At 45.5% G+C, this 18831-nt stretch overlaps 1 protein-coding gene across 4 annotated transcripts in view; it reads right to left on the bottom strand.

Annotated features, from left to right (window-relative positions):
- Nucleotides 1–18831, bottom strand: part of BSN (bassoon presynaptic cytomatrix protein) — a 193027-nt gene that overhangs the window by 25214 nt on the left and 148982 nt on the right. For all 4 annotated transcript variants that reach the window (XM_081900185.1, XM_081900184.1, XM_081900187.1 and 1 more), the window contains exons 4-5: nt 12382–12810; nt 443–7300 (exon numbers count right to left, since the gene is read on the bottom strand). In XM_081900185.1, the coding sequence (XP_081756311.1) occupies nt 443–7300; nt 12382–12810 (7287 nt within the window). The remainder of the gene's footprint in view (nt 1–442; nt 7301–12381; nt 12811–18831) is intronic.

The raw sequence follows: 18831 nt of genomic DNA, 5'->3' as shown, positions 1-18831 counted from the left end.
GTCAGGGATGACATCCGGGGCGGACCGCCCCCCTTCCTATGCCCCTGGCTGCAGTGGGTACTTACTGGTCAATGTCCACTACCTCACCAATCCTTAAAGTAATTTTATAATTATTTTCAGTGTCTTCATGGTTTTATTTTATTTTAGCAATTTTTGGGTTTAAAAGTGGGGGCACTCTGCTTGAAGGAGAGGAGCATGATTAAGAGCATTATGCATTTGACTTGCATGTCTGTGAAGAAAGTTGCAAAACAAGCTTTACATGGAGAGTGAGGGACCTGCTGTGACCAATAAGCCTGTTGTGTCTTATCTTCACAGGGACTTTAAAGCAGCTCTCCTTCATTCCTGCTGCATACAGTGATTACGTGATAAGCGGGGGCCTTTAAAAAGAAAAGCAGAAATATCATCAGACTTCTCTTACTTATCAGACAAGCGGCAATCTTACCTGGCTACCAGGAAGCAACGCGTGCTGATACAAGGAGAACCTGTCTTTTGCAGACTCCTCTGATGTTGGGCTGATGGGCTTGGGGTCAGATAAGGACCGCTGCATGGTTTTGATGGGGCGAGGTAGGGTCTGCTGGCGCTGGGTGGTGTCGGCTGTGAAGTGCTTCTGCGGGGTCACGTGGGCCTTGTTGAGCCTCTCGCTGGTTGTGAAGGAAGACTCTAGCAGCCGATGTGGGGACAGGGGCGAGACTGGGGAGTAGAGTACTTGGGGGGACTTGGGAGGCTGACGGGACACCAGCTGAGACAAGGAATCTGTCGGCAGGTGGGACTGGTAGCCAATTTCAAGTGGGTCGGGCTTCTTCTTCCCCAAGGCCTGCTGTCGGACCGAATGGGGATCCAGGGGGCCTGTGCTTACGATCTGGATGTTGGAGGAGTAAGGCGTAATCGTCGTAGGCACAGTGAGCTGGGGGATCACGATGCCTGGCTGTGGCTGCGCTTCCGGCTCCGTCTGGCAAGCCAGGCTCTCTCCTCGCTGGGTCTTCTCGGGGGCAGAGATGTATTTCACAATCTCCACCTTGGGGTCAGGGGTGGTGATGTGGATGGAAGGGGACACTCGGTGGAGCTGGTCAGGTTCGGTTTGAACAGAGCAGTCACTGATGGTCTGGATCGCTATGCTAGCAGTGCCTTTGGCCGAAGAGTCTGGCTTGCTTTCTGCGTTGGAGTCTGAGTGCCGCGAAAAGCGGGAGCGCCGGCGCCGCACGGGCTGCTCCCACTCGCCGTTGTCTTCCTCGTCCGTCTGCACACTGCAGTCGGTGCTGCGCCGGGTCCGCCGGCGGCGGGATGCATAGAAACGTTCCTCCCCATCTTCCTCATCCGTCTGCACACTGCTGTCTGTGATCTTCTTCACGGCAACATATGGCTCATGGCCTGGCTCCTTGTCATAAGCATCCCGGAGACGCGGCATGGAGTTCCTCTTCTTGATCCCCCGACCGGCTTCCCACTGGTCTTCCGTCTGCAGGGACATTTCAGAGGCTGAGTTGGTGAGAGGCCTCTGGAGTCCAGGGTAGCGAGGCTGCCCTTGCCCGTCTTGTCCTGGGGCCGCAGTAGCTATAAATGCTTGGTTCATGGGTGGCCAGTATTGCCCATTTTGAGCAAGGGTCCGCTGCATTTCGATGGTGATCTCTGACGCGGCCTGGGGAGGGAGCCTCCCCGAAGGGTCACAGACGGGAGGGAAGCTGCTCTTCTGCCTCTTCTGCTCCTCCAGTTGGTGCTGCAGCTGCTGCTGCAATTGCTGGATCTGCTCCAGCTGCAAGCGCTGCTGGGCCAGCTGCTCCCGCTGCAGCACAAACTGGACTTGGCGCTCCTCCTGCTGCTGTTGCAGGACCTGGTGCTTTATGGACTGCAGCTCCTGGATCTCCCTGTGCATCAGCAGCTGCTCCTTCTCTCTGTGCCTCTGCAACTCCACTCGCTCCCGCTCCAGCTCCTCATGCAGCCTCATCTGCCTCAGTTTCTCCAGCTCGACTCTCTCCCTTTCAATCTGGAGGATGTGCTCCTGCTGCTTCCTCTGCCTCTCTTCCTCCTTCTCCTTTTCTTCCCTTTCTGTGGCTGCTTTGCTGGCAATGCTGGGCTGGGTAGCTTCGGCTTGTTTCTGGGTTGGTGGTGGTGGTGGTGGTGGTGGAGGCGGTGGTGGCGGTGGCTGCTGCTGCTGCTGTTGCTGCTGCTGTCCTTGGCTGGCATCCCTGACAGTACTCTGCACCCCAGAAGTCACTGCAGCAGCCTCCTCTCTGCCTTTCTGCTCAGGCCTTTGCAAGGGGACAGCAGTCGGAGCCGAGGGCTTGGAAACTGGTGCTGGGCTTACGCTACTGGCAGCAGTGCTGGCTGCAGTGGTGCTAACAGGCTTCCCCAAATACATTGGTGTTTCCATTACTGAAGATGTGGGAGCCGCTGGGAGTCTGCTGGGCACTGGATAACGATACAGACCTTGGGATGCAAGGGGGATCCTGGGAGCAACTAGAGGCACTCTGGTCAAGCTGGCCAGAGGGACCGCTGTGATACTGCCTGGGGCATAGGGTCTATATAGGCCTCGGAGCATGGGGCGCAGCACAGAAGCTGGCTGGGTAGTGATGGGGAGAGTTGATGCGATTGGTGTGTTGATGGTTGAATAAATCATGCCATCAGCAGCTCGTACGGTGGCTGTGGAAGGGTGTCCCTGTCTGACAGCTCCAAATCTGGAGAGGTTGTACTGGGCTAGGTTTCCATAGCCTTGGCCAGACTCTGGGAAATTTGGCTTGTACATCATGTTTGATTTCATGGCACCCTGCTGGGCCGAGATGCTTCCGCCCCCTCCTGGCCCATACTGTCCATATTGGAGAAGATCTGAGCTGTTTGTATGCCGACCACCGTACTGGTCCATAGAGTTGAGTGCTGCACACATTCGGCTGATTTCGCGAGCTGTTGTGGCGCTATAATGAGCCAGGCTGGCTTCCTGGAAATTTGCCAGGTCCCCTCTCAGCGAATACCTGTAGTCAGAGTAGATATTGGAGGCCGAGCTATATCTCCGCATTGGGTAGGAATGGCTCAGCAAGTCACTGGGCTGCCTGAGGTCAGAGAAAGAGCCGTACTGCATTCCGTGCCCCATGTAGCCTCCCTCGGTGAAGCTGTGGCTGTACGGAGGTTTCATGGTTGTCAGATCCACAGCGGAATCCCCAGCAGGAGTGTTGAAGGGCTGCCCTCCCTTAACTGGGTAATAGTTCAAGCCCATTTCAGAAAGGTTTGTATCTGACATTGAGGAATACAGTCTCCCAAACAGGCCATGATGGTAGAATCTGTGCTCCTCGTACGGATTAGGCCCTGGTGCTGCTTGTTCTCGATAAGGATATGCCTCTGCCACTTCCTGTTCTCTGCCGCCATAGTACTGGCCACTAAGTTTGTCAGCGCTTGCTGCATCCCCAACATTTTTCTCTGGCACCTTGGAAGAAGGGTTAAAAGCCCCAGTGCAGCTGCCTCCAAAGGGAAATTTGTACACTACGTCACAGCATGCTATTTGACTTTCAGGCTTCATCCCTGTGAGATCCAAGGCATTGGGAGGAGGTTCCTCTTTGATAAGTTTGGTGACAGGGCCTGCTGCAATATCATCCATCTGCACCATCATAACCTGGGATTTCTTAGTCCCAATGGTGACTGGGGGTGTCTGGGTTTTCAGTTCCACTGGGATCCCTCTATACACCTCTGAACTTTGGTCCTGAGGAAACGGTCTGGGAATGGCACTCACAATATTCTGTGCATTGTTGGTCTGACTGATCAGGGCATCTTTTTTCATCAAGGATGTCATCTGGTTGGGCAAATTGTATCTTGCAAATTTCGCTTGCTGTGGACCTGCGGCTTCTGGACGGCCCGCAGAAGCAGAAATTCCAGTGCCGCTACCAACTCCTCTGAAAGTACCAGTCTGAACTGCTTGTTCTACCTGCTTAATGTGTGTCAAGCAGACAGGACTCCCCGTCCCTTGACCAAAGTCCACTCTGTTCTGGAAAGGGTCTCCATAGACCGCAGGATGTTTTGGCTGAGACACAAGCATGGAAGATGCAACAGTGATGCTGACTGTGGTGGCTGTGCTTATGATAGCATGGGGCTGTTCCTGGGCATTAAGGTTGATAATTAAGGGTTGGATGGTGCTGGACTGCCGACTCGGTGACTGGTCCATAGTGAGGCAGTATTTTCTGCTCTCTGTAGCTAGGGATGTGAGATCCATCCCTTGGTCTGTTATAATGATTGGAGCTGACTTTATTGCAGTCCGCAGGTCCACAATATTACTACCAACTGGTCTGGGTCCAGGTTCTACTCTTGATGTCCCAGGTATTGATGATATTCGACACAAAGAAATGTTCTCTGCAGGCAGCGTTCCCCAGCTATACACACCAGGCATGCTGTCAGCAGCAGTTGTTTGCACTTTCTGCATTGCAGCACTAGGAGCAGAGGCTCTTTCGAGAGCTGATTGGGTCTTCGTGTAAGTGGACTGCAGCTGCTCTTGTTGGAGTTGCGCTGCATGGATTACTGTCTGACTGTAGCTATGCTGGCGGCCTTGCCGAGTTGGAGAGGAGGCTGGTGAAATGGAGGAACTTACGCCAATCGGCTTGGTCTGAATGGCTGCATCTGCTGCTAATGTGATGACCATAAAGGGAGATTCTTGTGATGATTGTTGCCGAGCAAGGCGAGGGGAACCCGATCGGTAGGGAGTTTGTGTTCCTTGAGCTACCATTGGAGAAGAGGTTGACATAGCGGTAGTCGTGGGGGCATCGTAGGCGAGAACCGGGCTATGGGTTTGGGTGGAAAACTCTGCAGTTGATTTAACCCCCATCCCTGAACTGGGTGGTACCCCAGCTCTAGGAACAGAATGAGTGGGGCTCTGAGTAGGAGAAGAAGGGGAAAGCGGTGGGCTTGAGCTTTTGAAGTAGGAATATGTTTTAGGTGTTGACATGGGTCCAGTGGACTTGTCAGTCATGCTTTGGAGTTTCTCTCTTGCTGATGGCCCACTAATCTCTGCAACGCTCCTGACCCTGGAAATATTTTCTGTTTGACAACCATAGCTTGCTGTTACTTTTGTTTGAGTATAACTTCGGCTAGTAGTGGACACGGATGGTGCATCTGAGCCACTCAGAGAAGTCGGAGAGCTGTAGATTCGTGGTGCACTTGCAGGACTGGAAACAACAGTGGTGACGGTGCTAGTTCCTTTAGCATACGTGTAGGGCGTTGTTACGCTCTTTGAAACTGAGCTAGGTGCTGTGGGTGAGCTATGAAGCTTTGGCTGCTCCTGACTCTCCTTTGCGAAATGTTGAGTGACTCGAACATCAGGGATTATTCTGCCTGCGCTGCTTTCAGTGGAGGAAAAGGAGACAGGAGCAGACAACTGGGTTGGGCTTGTCCCAGGAGTGAGTGGGCCACTTTCATAAGCACTCTCTGCATTCAGAAACTGCTTTTCTTGATAAGCATCTTCTCTCCCTTTCTTCTTTACGTCCTGTTCAAGGGTCAAATCCAGAGAAGAGGATTGATGCATCCTGGAGATATTCTGTGACGTCTGAAGGATTTCTTCATAAACTGCCCCAGATTTGGAAAGTTCGTTCTGATAGTCTGCTTGAGAGGAGTCTAAATTCCGGCCGTCATAGCTGTAGTCGTCTATGTATTGGTATTCGAAATTGTTTTGGCCTTCTGAACCACGATAGCCTACTTGCTGGAAGGTGTTGCTGTAGGAAACGCTTTGCTGGGATGGTTGCTGCTTTTGAAACATTTCTGCCTTCCTCATCATCTCTTCATAAGCTTCTTCCGCACTTTTCAGGGGCTTGTTGGAGGGGTAACCAGAGCCAGCAGTTTTTTCTGTTGGAGAGTAGAGGGACATAAATGTTGGGAGGTTGTACTCACTGCCAGACTTGTACAGCTTGGAGGCAATGACATCAAACCCCTCTGCCTCGGAGTCAATGGAAGGAGAATATTCCGAACAGGAAGATCTGTGCAGTTCCTCCATCTCTGCAGCCTGACGCAGTTCCTCGGTGGGTGATGCATCTTCAATGGGAGACAGATTGCTGGGTGGCGTTTTAGACCTTTCCCTCCTCCTCTGTGCCCTCAGCTCTTCTTTATCTCTCTTTGTTTTCCGAGCCGTGCTTCGGATGCGCTGCTGTTCTACCTCTCGCATTTTTTCCTGTTCTCGCAAGAGCTCCTCTTCCTCCCGCAGCTCTTCTTCCTCGGAGGAATCTTCTATGGTTGGCAGCAGAGGTCCGTGGGAGCGATGCCGGGCTTTCCTCTGCTGCTTGACCTCCTCCAGCCTCTGCCTGCGACTAGGGCTGCTATCGCTGTCCTCCTCCAGGGAAGAGATGGAGGTGGGGGAGGTTCCTGATGTGTAACTGGGTGTTGTTGCTGGCAAGGTGGAAGAATATTCGCCTCTTGACCTGTCTTCTGGGGATCCCGTCAGGCTTTCCATCTCCAGTTCAGGTTCTCTGTCCAGGCTGATGTCTGCCTCTTGGCTGATCTCCATGTCTCTGCCATAGTTGTTAGTGCTGTTTAACTCAATGGTTTTGAAACGCCGCAAACCTCCCTGAGATGCAGCCATGTCTTCCCCCTCAGTACTTTCCAGCTCTTTTCTTTCCTCCTCATATATGCTGCCAGAGCTGTGAGGCAGGCGCCTCTTGGATAAGGCGGCCTCCCTGCTTTTCTCCGAGTCAGGCTTGTGCCCGTTTTTTGCAACACTATATTTTACACGATCGTATTCTTCCTCCTCCTCCAGGTTATCTTCCTCTGCGCTCATCTCCAGGAGCTGCCTTCTCATGAACTCTTCGTCAGTCATTGCAGGTTCTTTGCTTTTCTGCCTTGTTGGTACGATGGAGAACTCTCCTTCGCTGCTGTCCTCCACGTAGTCGTGGCGTAGCTTGCTGCCGAAGTCATCTGAGGATTCCATGCTGTCCCTCTGCTCCTTCTGGTTCTCCCATTCTAGAGAGTCTTCATCTTCTTCCATTATATCTTCTAGCTCCTCATCAGAATCAAAGGCTTCCGGGGTGATAGAAAGGGACCGTGGCCTCTGCCTTTCCCTCTGTTCCTCTCGTAATTCGTGGTATGTTTTACCTCTGTCTGTTGGCTCCTGAGCCAGCCCCTTGGACTCCAGGAGGGGCCGCATACTGCTTTCCAGCTTAGTGAGTTCCGAAGGACTTGGAGGGCTCGGCTCTACAATTCCGGTTTCATTTAGTTGTTCTCCTTCTTGCTGCACTAAGCCCGTGATCTCACTCTGGGAACTGGATATGCCATCAGATGAGTAGCCAGTGTCACTCAAGCTTTGAGGGCTACGAGACAGGTCTGGTGGATAAGGCTTACTGGATTCCTACAAAAGAAGAGAAAACAAATTCCATTAGATGACATTAAAAGAGACTTTTATGAGCACAACCCAGTTTATCACACAGGCTTGCAGAAATCCTGGGCTATAATTAACTTGGACATCATGAAGGGACATAAAACCCTCAAAATTTGAAAAAAAAAACACCTACAACACAATAGTCACAATTTAGCAAGTAAAAAAAGTGTTATCCCTCACTTTAATAATAATTTTAAAAATTAAGAAGGGAAGGGCTCCTAAACTCAGGAGTCATAAGCAAGTAAAAAGGTAAAGGGACCCCTGACCATTAGGTCCAGTCGTGACTGACTCTGGGGTTGCGGCACTCATCTCGCTTTATTGGCCGAGGGAGCCGGCGTACAGCTTCCAGGTCATATGGCCAACATGACTAAGCCACTTCTGGTGAACCAGAAACGCTGTTTACCTTCCCGCCGGAGCGGTACCTATTTATCTACTTGTACTTTGATGTGCTTTCGAACTGCTAGGTTGGCAGGAGCAGGGACCAAGCAATGGGAGCTCACCCACCCCATCATGGGGATTCGAACGGCTGACCTTCTGAAGTACCGGTAATTTATTTTTAAGCTTGCACCCCACCCTATCTCTCAATACTCAGATGTCAAAGAATGTAAGCAAAGTTATCAAGTTTAGAAACAAAAATCTGGCACCCTTGCAAATTAACATGAAAGAAGTATCATTGCATGATGCATTTAATTAAAAATTCCTTCTTGCCAAGTTCATGACAGTAAAGCAAGACGGACAGGACCTTTCACGCAATCCATTTAAATCTAATAAATGAACAGCTCTTAGTCATTTGTTGCAGATGTCATTCTTCCAGGAAGCATTTCTGGTTTTGAGAAACAATATATTTTCCCAGAACCCAAATTGAAACATTTTGCTGCTAGGAAATGTGATTCCCCTCAACTCTGTGTTAACAAAATCAGAATTATCCTGATTGCTCTGATTGTCATTCATTAACTATGATCAGGGCTTTTCCCCCAGCCAGAACTCGCCAGAACTCAGTTCCAAAACCTCTCAGGTGGGCATGGTGAGTTCCAGCACCTCTTTTTCTAGAAAAACAGCACTGATTATGATCAATTTACATCTCTTTCTTTTAAAAAAATCTTTATTATTTCATGTTATACACTTAGATATTTCTTTAAAAATTAAATTATGTCTAAGTGTAGCCCAAGTCTTCAACATGCTAAGCTTTACTGCATCTGTTTGCTTCTGACAGGTCTGGATTTCAGCAAGTCCCTAGGAACAAACAAAACATTTGTAAAATGCAAATAGCTGGCTCTGCAGTTTTGTAAATCTGTGCTCTCTTGTTGTCAACCCAGGGGCTAAGATGACAGTGTCTTATTGGCTGGTTCCTTTCCTTTTAAAAAGGACCATCTGGTTTGCCCAAGGCTGGTTGGCTCCAAAGTTGTATGCTCTAGCATTTTTTTGTAGCCTGAAGTCTAGTGAAAATATAAGTGTTCCTTTTGCAATAAGAAGGAGCACAAACCTTGAAATTCTACAAGTTAAGACTACAAGAATTACCTTGCTGGACCAGGCCAAGGTTTATCTAGTCCAGTAATATATTACCAACAACAGCCAGGAAGGCCCTCTGAAAGCTCACAAGTCAGGTATGATTGTAATGGCCTCAGCACCTGGTCCTCAGAGGTACAGGACCTCTGAACATGGAGTTTCCATACAGCTATCATGGCTAACAGTTGTTAATAAGCACTATTTCCAAATTAATGCCTAAGTTGACTACTTTTCATGTACAAATCTGCAGACTGGTGAACATTTGTAGGGAAGTTTGGAACACCATTGTTCGTGGCCCCAGCAACTACCCAATTTGTGTGTACAGCTCTATTTCAGCTCTATTTGTTCAAATATTTGCTTGGTGTGTACCTCTGAAAATGTGGGCTGGAAGATTAATTGTCAAGAATATTACTTGTAAAAAAAGAAATCCCAAACTTGACAGCCAGCTGTCAAAAGACCATTATTCTCTGGTGTGGAAGAATGGCTATTAGAGTATTTAAATATCTTGAATATACTATAAAGTGATGCGGCACTGTTAACAAGACTGTTAATTTCTTGGTGCAGCAAATAAATTAAGCTGCCATTGTTGGTTCTAGTCCTGTGATTACAATTTCTCCTGCATTTATTTCAACCGTTCTCCATAAAATAATGGGTAAAAGGGAAATTGCATTCAAAACTTTTAGAGGAGGTTTTTGGTGTTGTTGTTTTTTAAAAAAGGATGTAATTCTCATGGATAGGGTGCAGAGCATTTGGGCAATGGGGCCTTGATATAATCAGGACAGGATTTGACAATCCTGACTAAATGCAGGCAGTCTGAGGCTTCTTATGCCAAAGAATTAGAGTACTTTGGAAGCAATATACTTTTTCCAAGCAACTACAGAGTTAGGTTTTTTTAATAGGTGTTTGGCAAAAGCTGCCACAAGCCAGTCATGATCTGACACCTCCTCCCAAAACTAAACAAAACATTTGCCCAAAGAGCTGGAAAAGTAGGCTTCTTCAAAACTAAAAATATGCATCACTCAATATTAGCTTTCCTCTTCCTTTCACACCACCCACCTTTGCTCACTCTCTCTTAAGGGTTTCTTTGCTCATGCCTAGGATAAAATATAATGAGCCTCTTCTGCCCCAGTAATTCAGCAGCTTCCTGCAGGCTGCCAGCCTCTATAAATAGAGCAGAAGTGGGGATCCTGCTCCATATTCTGCCCCCCCCTAAAAACACTTACCCTTCTGCTCCTTTGCAGTCTTGCTCCACCTTGTGCTCCACCCATGCAAATACCTAATGGACATTTGTCTTTGTTTGATAAAGAAGGCATTGTGATTGTGTGGCACAAACTCCACCTCCATTCTTTTCTACAAATTCCTTACAGCAAAAATGCGTCGAAAAGGGCATTTCAGAAATGTTGCTGCAGTTCAGCTAAGCGTTATGTTTATTCCCAGGGCTCCAGTAAAGTTTATGGTGACTGAAATCCCACATACAGCAGTGAATATTTTAAATCTTCACACAGAACTTGTGGAACTTATAATTAGAATTTGAGATCAAGAAGGGAATTTTATTCATGCCCTGAATAGCAAGAGGCTGAAGATCTTAATTCCTGCACTTCAGATGCCAAGACCAGGTGACAAAATAACAAGAGAGGACAAAAGACCAGCTAATCAGTGTCTCTGGAGGCAGCAACCGCTCTGTGGAGTTTAATTTCAGGGGTTGACAATTTTGCAGAGAAAGCCCAAGAGATTGAGGCAAGGGACAGTGGCACAAATAAAAGTTTGTTTTTAATCAATACCCCAATCAAAGCATTGGCAGCAGGATTGGTATTGCATAACTGGAGATTTCTACAAAGCCCTAACAAAATTAGTGTTAAATGTCATCTAGGCTAATGCTTACTCCCTACTTGCAGTTCAGGGGGGCTGAGAAGGCAGATCCTTCAACTGTAGTAAACTGAAATTAGTCAATGTGAACAACTGATTAAAAACAGAAGCAAAGAGAGTCTGTATAAAGAACAGCAGAAACACCAGCTTGCTGTAAAGTCCTCTGGGAAGTATCTTTGCCGTCCATCCTGGGAGGAGCCAGGAGAGGGGAAAGAAGAAACTTCAAAATGACATTCTGATGCTGAGTATTGGGGCCTTGCCCTCTGCACTCTCTCTTCCTTCTTTCCACCTTTCTGCTTCTTCTGCTAGCAAGAGCTTTTCACTTATCCCTCAAGCACTCAATTTCACCTTTGTTTTTTCTCTGGAGCATCTCACAATTAGCCTCACACTGTGCAGGTGGCACCTAACACTCCACCTTCTCTGCTCGCACTTTCATTCTCTCTGCTAAACTCTGCTAGATCTCGGTAACCCCTATTATTACCCAATAGCGAATGCTATTAAAAAGGAACAGACACTGACTTCACAGGTGCAAATGTTATTCACAGGTAGCCATTTTGACTCCTACCGGCATTTGCTGGATAACCCCCGCCACACACCCACACAAAAGCTGCTTTTAAAACATAAAGAGGTATATTAGGATGCAGCTACATACATATGAGTGTAACATGTAGTTTGAACCTAAGGCTGCAAAGGCATTACACTAGGGTCAGAAGGAAGGAAAAAGACTCTCTGAAAGGTCTTCTCTGTAAAACATGCCTTAAATCACTCTGCATAAACAAACACTCTTCTCTTGCCATCATTTCTGCTATTACAAACCACCCAGCAGGGTCACCGGCCTACTGTGCTTGGCCCCACAAAAAAACAGTGCTGTGATAGGTGAAACCTCTCTGTGTATAGGAGGTACACTTATGAAAGATGCTGGAGACAAATAACAAGCACCTTCATGTCCTGCTTGGTCTGATCCAGAAAGGCAGTTCTTGTATTTGGACTAAAGCATTACAACTGGAAGAAACTTCAGCTAGGGTAGAGCCACTACACAAGCTTCTGGCAGGTGACCCACTGTGGCTTATTTGGAGGCAGAGGAGGAGGAGGCAGTGGGTAGATGCAAACGCACCAGCAGGAGCACCACATTGGCTCTGCCAATGAGTTTGCACTATGCTGACCTCCCCACCATCTTGGCACCTTCATCTCTACCTCACCTGGTGATGTGCTTCTGATTACCACACAAAAGCCTATGTTGTTACAGTTACAGTAGCCTATGTTGTTGATGTTAAAGTATAATGTCACCCCAAAATAATCATGCTTTCTGCATTAATTTATTAAGAAGACTCTTGAAATTAACTCCAGACATTTTTGAAACTAGAATATGTTCAATCCAGTTATGCTTGGAGGCATTAGTGTTTCGAAAACCCAGAGATGTTTTTAAAAATAGCAAGCAATGAAGTGGACGAACGAATCTTGGCAAGGGGGGAAAAACCCGAAAAGAGACTTCTGCAAATATGGTGCATTTGTGCGAAGAGGCCTGTTGGATAGCAGACCATGTCTCTATCATCCCCTGCCTCACTGCCAGCTAAAAACACTTTAATAAACTGTCTCCTGTTGGCTTTTAGGTTGGGTATCAGCTACTCAAAAAACCCCTCTTCTAACTAAACCATTGTGTCCAGTGGAGTGATGCTTACCTCCTGTTCTCGTGTTTTCTGAGACTCGGATACGGTTGTGCTATCTTTGATATCCGCTTCTGGTTTTGTGGCCATAGTTTTCCCCTTTGGCAATGGACTTTCAGAAGCTTTGGGAGGCTCTTCGGGTAGTTTGGGCAGTGGCTTTCCTTCTGATGGAGCAGGAGGCTTTCTGTCTTGGACAGTGGTTGGTAATTTACTCGGTTCTGAAGTCCTGAGATGGTTTGCTTGTGAAAGGTGCCTGTCGTGAGGAGCCGACATTTCAGGTTGCTGAGGAGCTCCTCTCTGTTGCTGAACAATTCCTCCGGGTTGGTGTCGAGGGGATCCAGTTGGCTGTTGCTTTGGAGCAGGCAGTGGCATTGGAGCAGGGTCTCCTAGGCTTCCTTCTAGCAGCCTCTGAGTTTGGCAGTTCAAACACAGCCATTCATTTTTCTGAAATAAGATGGAAAAAACAAACAAACCAGGAATGAAATCCACATTTCATTCAAGATCAGCATGAAGATATCTCTCCTATTGAATGCAACATACTACCTTCTCTCTAAGTTAAACATAATTATTTCCACTTTACATTATGTGGAGGAAAGCAGATTTTGCTGTAACCCCCAAACTGCCATGGTCTAATGGACTGATGTAAATCCTATTGAATTCAGTAGGGCTAACTCCCAGGTCAGTGCACATAAGATTACAACCTTGGACAGATAGGCCGTTGATCCATCTAGCTTAGTTAGCAGCAGTTCTCTAGGGTTTCAGACTTGCAAACATTCCCAGCCTTACCTGGTGATGCTGGGGAAATGAATGTTGGACCTTCTGCATGCAAACCTACAACCCTTCCCCCAGCCTTAGATGTTCAAATTATAACTCAGTCATGGACAGGAGGCCTTGGGCAAGTCAGAGTGTGGCCGCCTCAATTCACCATCTCTAAAATGGGATTAACATTGACCAGCCTCCCAGGATCGCTGTGAGGACAAACAAGGCTGATTTGGATTCATGATTATTATTAACAACAGCAACTGAAAATGAACATCAAATATTTATTTTTCTTATTCTTTTCAGTGCAGAAAAGCCTTTATCATCAAAAGGAAGGGTAATGGCTGCAGAGGATAGCCATTTAATGCTCCAGAGACCATGAAAAAAAGAAACAAAATTAGCCAAACAATCTTAAGACAGAAAAGTTATTTCTGATGGTGCCATGCCCAAAGTATTTATGGATTCTGAACTATGTGGACATCAACCAGAAGTACAGATATGAATCATGTTCATCAAAGCATTATGGGATGCATTATAGGTCTTGAGTAAAGAGTGTACTCCTTATGAGATGAAAACATAATAAAGCCTACATTGTGATGATCTTCTCTGCTGAGGATGGGTGGAATAGGAATGCAAAGACTCAGTTCTATTGGTGTAAATTTTGCATGATTTGGTCTAATTAAAGTGTACCAAAAAGTGACGTGTCAGCAAGTTGTGAAAATATAAAAATATGTTTGCCTGTGGAATGCTTTGCAGCTAAAAAACAACAACACTACAACAAAGTAATTATCAGCTTTCTCCTCTGTGTTCAATTTATGCAAGCTGGGGAATTTAGGGTTTGGGGAAGTGCCCCATGACACCAGATGTTAGGCATTTCATACAGGTAAAACCTGACATCAGCTAAACAGCAGAGATACATCATAATATTACACTGGTGTATTTCCAATGGAAGAGCCAAAGATGAGCAGTGTTGTTAGCATGGCATTATGACAACAAAAGAGACGGTGCGTGTTAAAACACATCAAACTCAACTGAGAGCCAATGAATACTTCCCACAACCTCCTCCAACTCTGCCCGTACCACCACAACCAAGTTTAAGATTCAGATCAGCTCTGCATCCAGTTACAGCATATCCACAGCAGTATGAAAAACCCCAACAGGGAAACCTCCCAAAGAAGCTGCCTGGAAACTACACTACACTGAACTGACTACCCTTTCCCCACTTTTGATAGATAGACAATAATAATACAGATATAAAATCCTTTGACTCAATACACAACATAAAGGATGGCTATTTGCAGATAGAAGCAAAAGGGCTTTCAAATAGCCATCTATGGGGAACATTGCAGCCTCTCAGTTTCTGGGTTCTTTTTGTCTACATCACAGTGGTTGCTTCTGTGGAAGGTGCTATCAATGTCCATGTGTTTGGCAGGCTGTGATTTCTCTTTGTAATGGAGAAAGGCAGCATTTCACAACTGCTTTATCTCCATCCAATATATATGCATTTGCAAAAGTTACTGTTTGGATATTAGTTGGGGACCCAAATGTTTGCTTAATGTTTTCACCAGGTCAAGTTCAAGATGTATCTCAACAAGCTAACTGAAACACCGCAGTGATCAAAAAGATAATATTAATATGAAATCAGCATCTTGTCCCTCAACAGAAACAGCTTAAAATCACGAGGTTCTATACAATGTCTTTCTCTGAAAACATGTAGTAGACAAGGCATAATTTTTCAGAATAATACATGGGGGAGGGAACCCCCTCCATGTCCTAAAATTAAGAAAAATTACTTGGTATTGTGTTTCCTGTTGCTAAAGATGCCATTTCAAATGCACAAGTAGCTTCACTTTGATCCATAGTGATTTTATATGGAATGCTTAGTCACTTCAGCGCTGTTAATTGCATTCACTTATTCTACTCATAATGGCTCCCTTGTGTGCAGTGCATCTGCTGCATGCATAACAGCTGAAATTCTTCTCTTGTTCTTTTATTTTTAGCTCTGAAATGCAGAAGCTAAACTGTATTTTACCAAGAGGATGATTCTCTATAATGAGGGCTTTTTAAGTCTGCTGGATGATGGGCTATAGGAGAGGTGGAGAAACATAATGATGTTTGTGTCCCCAACATTAATATTAACATGCCCTTTCCAACCTCAAGATTTCATTTTACAACCATATATTTCTCTCATACATATCTGACTTCATATGACACCTTCTGGCACACCACGTACAGAGGTATTCAGTACCAATGACCACATAATCCTCCTGGACTAGCTTCCAGTAGTTCTACTCTTGCCTGATGGGCCAGAGGATGGTTCTGGCAGAATGTTGCTCTGCACATGGCATGGCATTCTGCAAGGCTCACTTTGGACCCTCGTGCATTTTAACCACAGGAAAATTGTGCAATTAATAGAGAGTACTACATGAACCTGAGGAAAAAAAGAGAGGCCTGAGAAAATGGATTGTGGGACTATGGACGGGGGAGTTAGGTAGCCTATTTTTTCTGAGTCTAGTCCCTGAGGATTCTCCAATCCCTTTAATAGTTAGATGGATAATTTTCCACCTGCGGATTCTGTCTTTACTGCAGCATTGTGAGCTGGCAATCCTAAGGAAGCAGTGAAAAGGCAATGGGACAGTGTGTTTATATGTTCACTTTAACCAATAAGCCAGCTCTTTGACTGTGATGTGTGAGGCATATGGAACTACAGAAGGGAAGCCACATCCACCTCATAAGATATGGTGGGCCTCACAAGGAAACACACTGGACTGTAGGATGTTGATCCAGTACAGATACTCTCCTCCTGTTTGTCCTCCCTTACAATCTGTTTGTATCTGTTTCCCCTGCACGCAGAGCTTGCCATACTTCTTTCAGTTTTCTCATACTGAAAAGGCAGCAGTGGACTGGATGCCTGTCATGTTTATTTATGGATATGTATAGGCTTATGCCTTTTGATACGGGGCTTCTGTTCTTTCTTTCATCCTCCTGTGATTTAGAAATGGTACACTGAGCATTTTAACTATCCGGATAAATAGATAAAGAGTAGGGCTGAAGCCCTGCTTGGATGTCCCTGAGATTCTGCGGCAAATCTGTTGAGAACATAACACAAGCCATTTCCTGCCATCACCCTGTCATGTGGGAAGGTAAACGCACAGTTAAAATGATGAGAGCGTCGTTTTGAAAATCCTGCTGCATTCATTCTCCTCGGGGACTATATAATTAATGTAACAGGCTCTTTCCTTTATTCAGGTCAATGCTAAGGCTCAGCTCAAATATCCCAATGCAGCTAAAGGGGTGGGGGTGGAAATAGGAAGAAGACAGGTAACTGGATGGAAGCGTACATTCAGCAAGTGAAGTAACTACATAGGAAACAACATGTTAATGGAATATACCCTAAAACCACCATTGTCACCATGTGATACCTTCAGATGTTTGACTGCCCATCTAGCCCTAGGTGACAGGAGAAAAAAACTTCCCCTACTTCGTTTCGGCTCAACCTCAACTTGCTTACACATGGAAAATATTTACTGTAGTACCTCGGTTTACAAACTTAATCCGTTCCAGGTCCATTCTTAAACTGAAACCATTCTTAAACCGAGGCATGCTTTCCCTAATGAGGCCTCCTGCCGCTGGTGCCCTTCCACTATTCTGTTCTTAGACCGAGGTAAAGTTCGCAAACCGGGACACTACTTCTGGTTTTGCAGAGTTCGTAAACTGAATAGTTCTTAAACAGGGCTGTTCTTAAACCAATATACCACTGTATTTAATTATCACAGCATAAAAATACAAGATAAAAAATCTAAACCCAAGCTGCTGATTCTAGCTATGAGAGGAAAACTGCTACAACCCAGCAAGTCTAGTGTGGCTTGACTTCATTTTTCTTTTTTGCAAACATACTTATGAACGATCTTGCACAAAATAAACAATCCTTTTAAACAACAGCTGAGTTTAAAATAAATAGGATAAAACTAAAACCAGCCATAGTCATGAGGACCCCCTTCTATAACACACGTGACCAATTATACAGAATAACAAACATTAAACATGACTGTACAAAGAGAGAAATGCCTCAATTCTAAACTACTCAAAGAAAGGAAGTTAAGCACAAGTTAACAGTACAGAGAAATGAGCTTGTTTCCCTTGGGCTTTAGCCATACACACTTGGCAGGTAAGCTTATGTGCTACTATTACTTTTCCAGACTGTGTTCAGTAACATTTCATAGCTTCCTTTACTTTGTGTTAGGAGTGCCAGCTATTATTTCAAATATATATAGACCATTTTCCCCTACCACAAGATAGTACCTAACAATAGAGTGTACAATGTAAAAATAATGAAGTATAAAAGTAAAAGTACAGCATTGATTAACAACTTAAAATAACCCCAGCTCTATAAACTCTAAAACAATACAAAGGTTACCTGTCATGTTTTGAGTTTTGACTATTGACAATATGTCCCATTTTCAGACACCTGAAAATTTGGTACATTATTCAAGATCAGGATGTCATGGACTGTATATGCTGCACACACAACTTCAGGTTTCCAGGTCATCTGGAAGTACAGTGGTACCTCAGGTTAGTACTTAATTCGTTCCAGAGGTCCGTTCTTAACCTGAAACTGTTCTTAACCTGAAGCACCACTTTAGCTAATGGGGCCTCCTGCTGCTGCGACGCTGCCGGAGCCCAATTTCTGTTCTTATCCTGAAGCAAAGTTCTTAACCTGAAGCACTATTTCTGGGTTAGCGGAGTCTGTAACCTGAAGCGTATGTAACCCGAGGTACCACTGAGTCTGATAGACTGGCTCTGTGCGGGAATCAATCCCAAGTCTCAAAAATGATGCATCCTTCTTACTAGTGGAGAATAGGTTAAAACCAGTTTGGTAGAGATGACCCCGGGCTCCTTCAGGAAGAGCGGGTTATAAATTCAATTAATGCTAATAATAACGGCTACACATCACTGAAAGGTCACAAGTTCAAATAAATAGGTTGGGGAAAACCCAAAGCTGACTGGAGGGGGAACATAGGGAGAGGAGAGGATGGGGAAGTTATGCTGTGTGCCTAAAAGTTGTTGCATTACCATAGATATTTAGCTGGCTACCACCCTTGGTCCCAAAATTTGCCAATGAATTTCAAAATTAAAATTTGGCAATAAAATCTGAAAATCGCCTGTTTTGATGGGTACATCATGTTGATATAAAATGACCTAAGTTCTACTGCAAGCTGCCAATTTCAGTCAAAGACTAACTGCTAGGTGTTAGATACAGTTCAAAAGTAACTACTACTGTATGGTAGCTGTCACATACTGGCAAATGTTGGTTTGCTACGACAAAATGTTTGGATGTCAAACGTTGATGCTGAACATCAAACAGGCACCAAATAGTCACTTATCCAAAGAACATTATTCATCAAAATCCACAGAAGAAAAGTTTGAGGAGAAGTTTTGACTACAAATTCATTTCAGCTCTAAGATTTGTACTACTATGATCACACAAACGCAGCCCACCTTGTCGGTGACACATCAGAAAATGAAAGCTATGATTCATTCAAGAAGGGGAAATAGAAACTTCATACAGCTGAGTAATTTGTTGCTGCACTGCGTATACGTATCTTTGTAAATTCACCTAGAAAATCCAGGACTCCATGTCATTTTAATGCAGCAAGCCACATAATGCCCTATGATCCATCTACTGAAGTCATGGTTTCGTGGTGA

This window comes from Podarcis melisellensis (assembly GCF_964234715.1).
Source record: "Podarcis melisellensis genome assembly, chromosome: 2".
In the NCBI taxonomy this organism is placed as follows: domain Eukaryota; kingdom Metazoa; phylum Chordata; class Lepidosauria; order Squamata; family Lacertidae; genus Podarcis; species Podarcis melisellensis.
The sequence above is the reverse complement of the archived record's forward strand: the minus strand, read 5'-3'. Positions and strand labels throughout refer to the sequence as shown.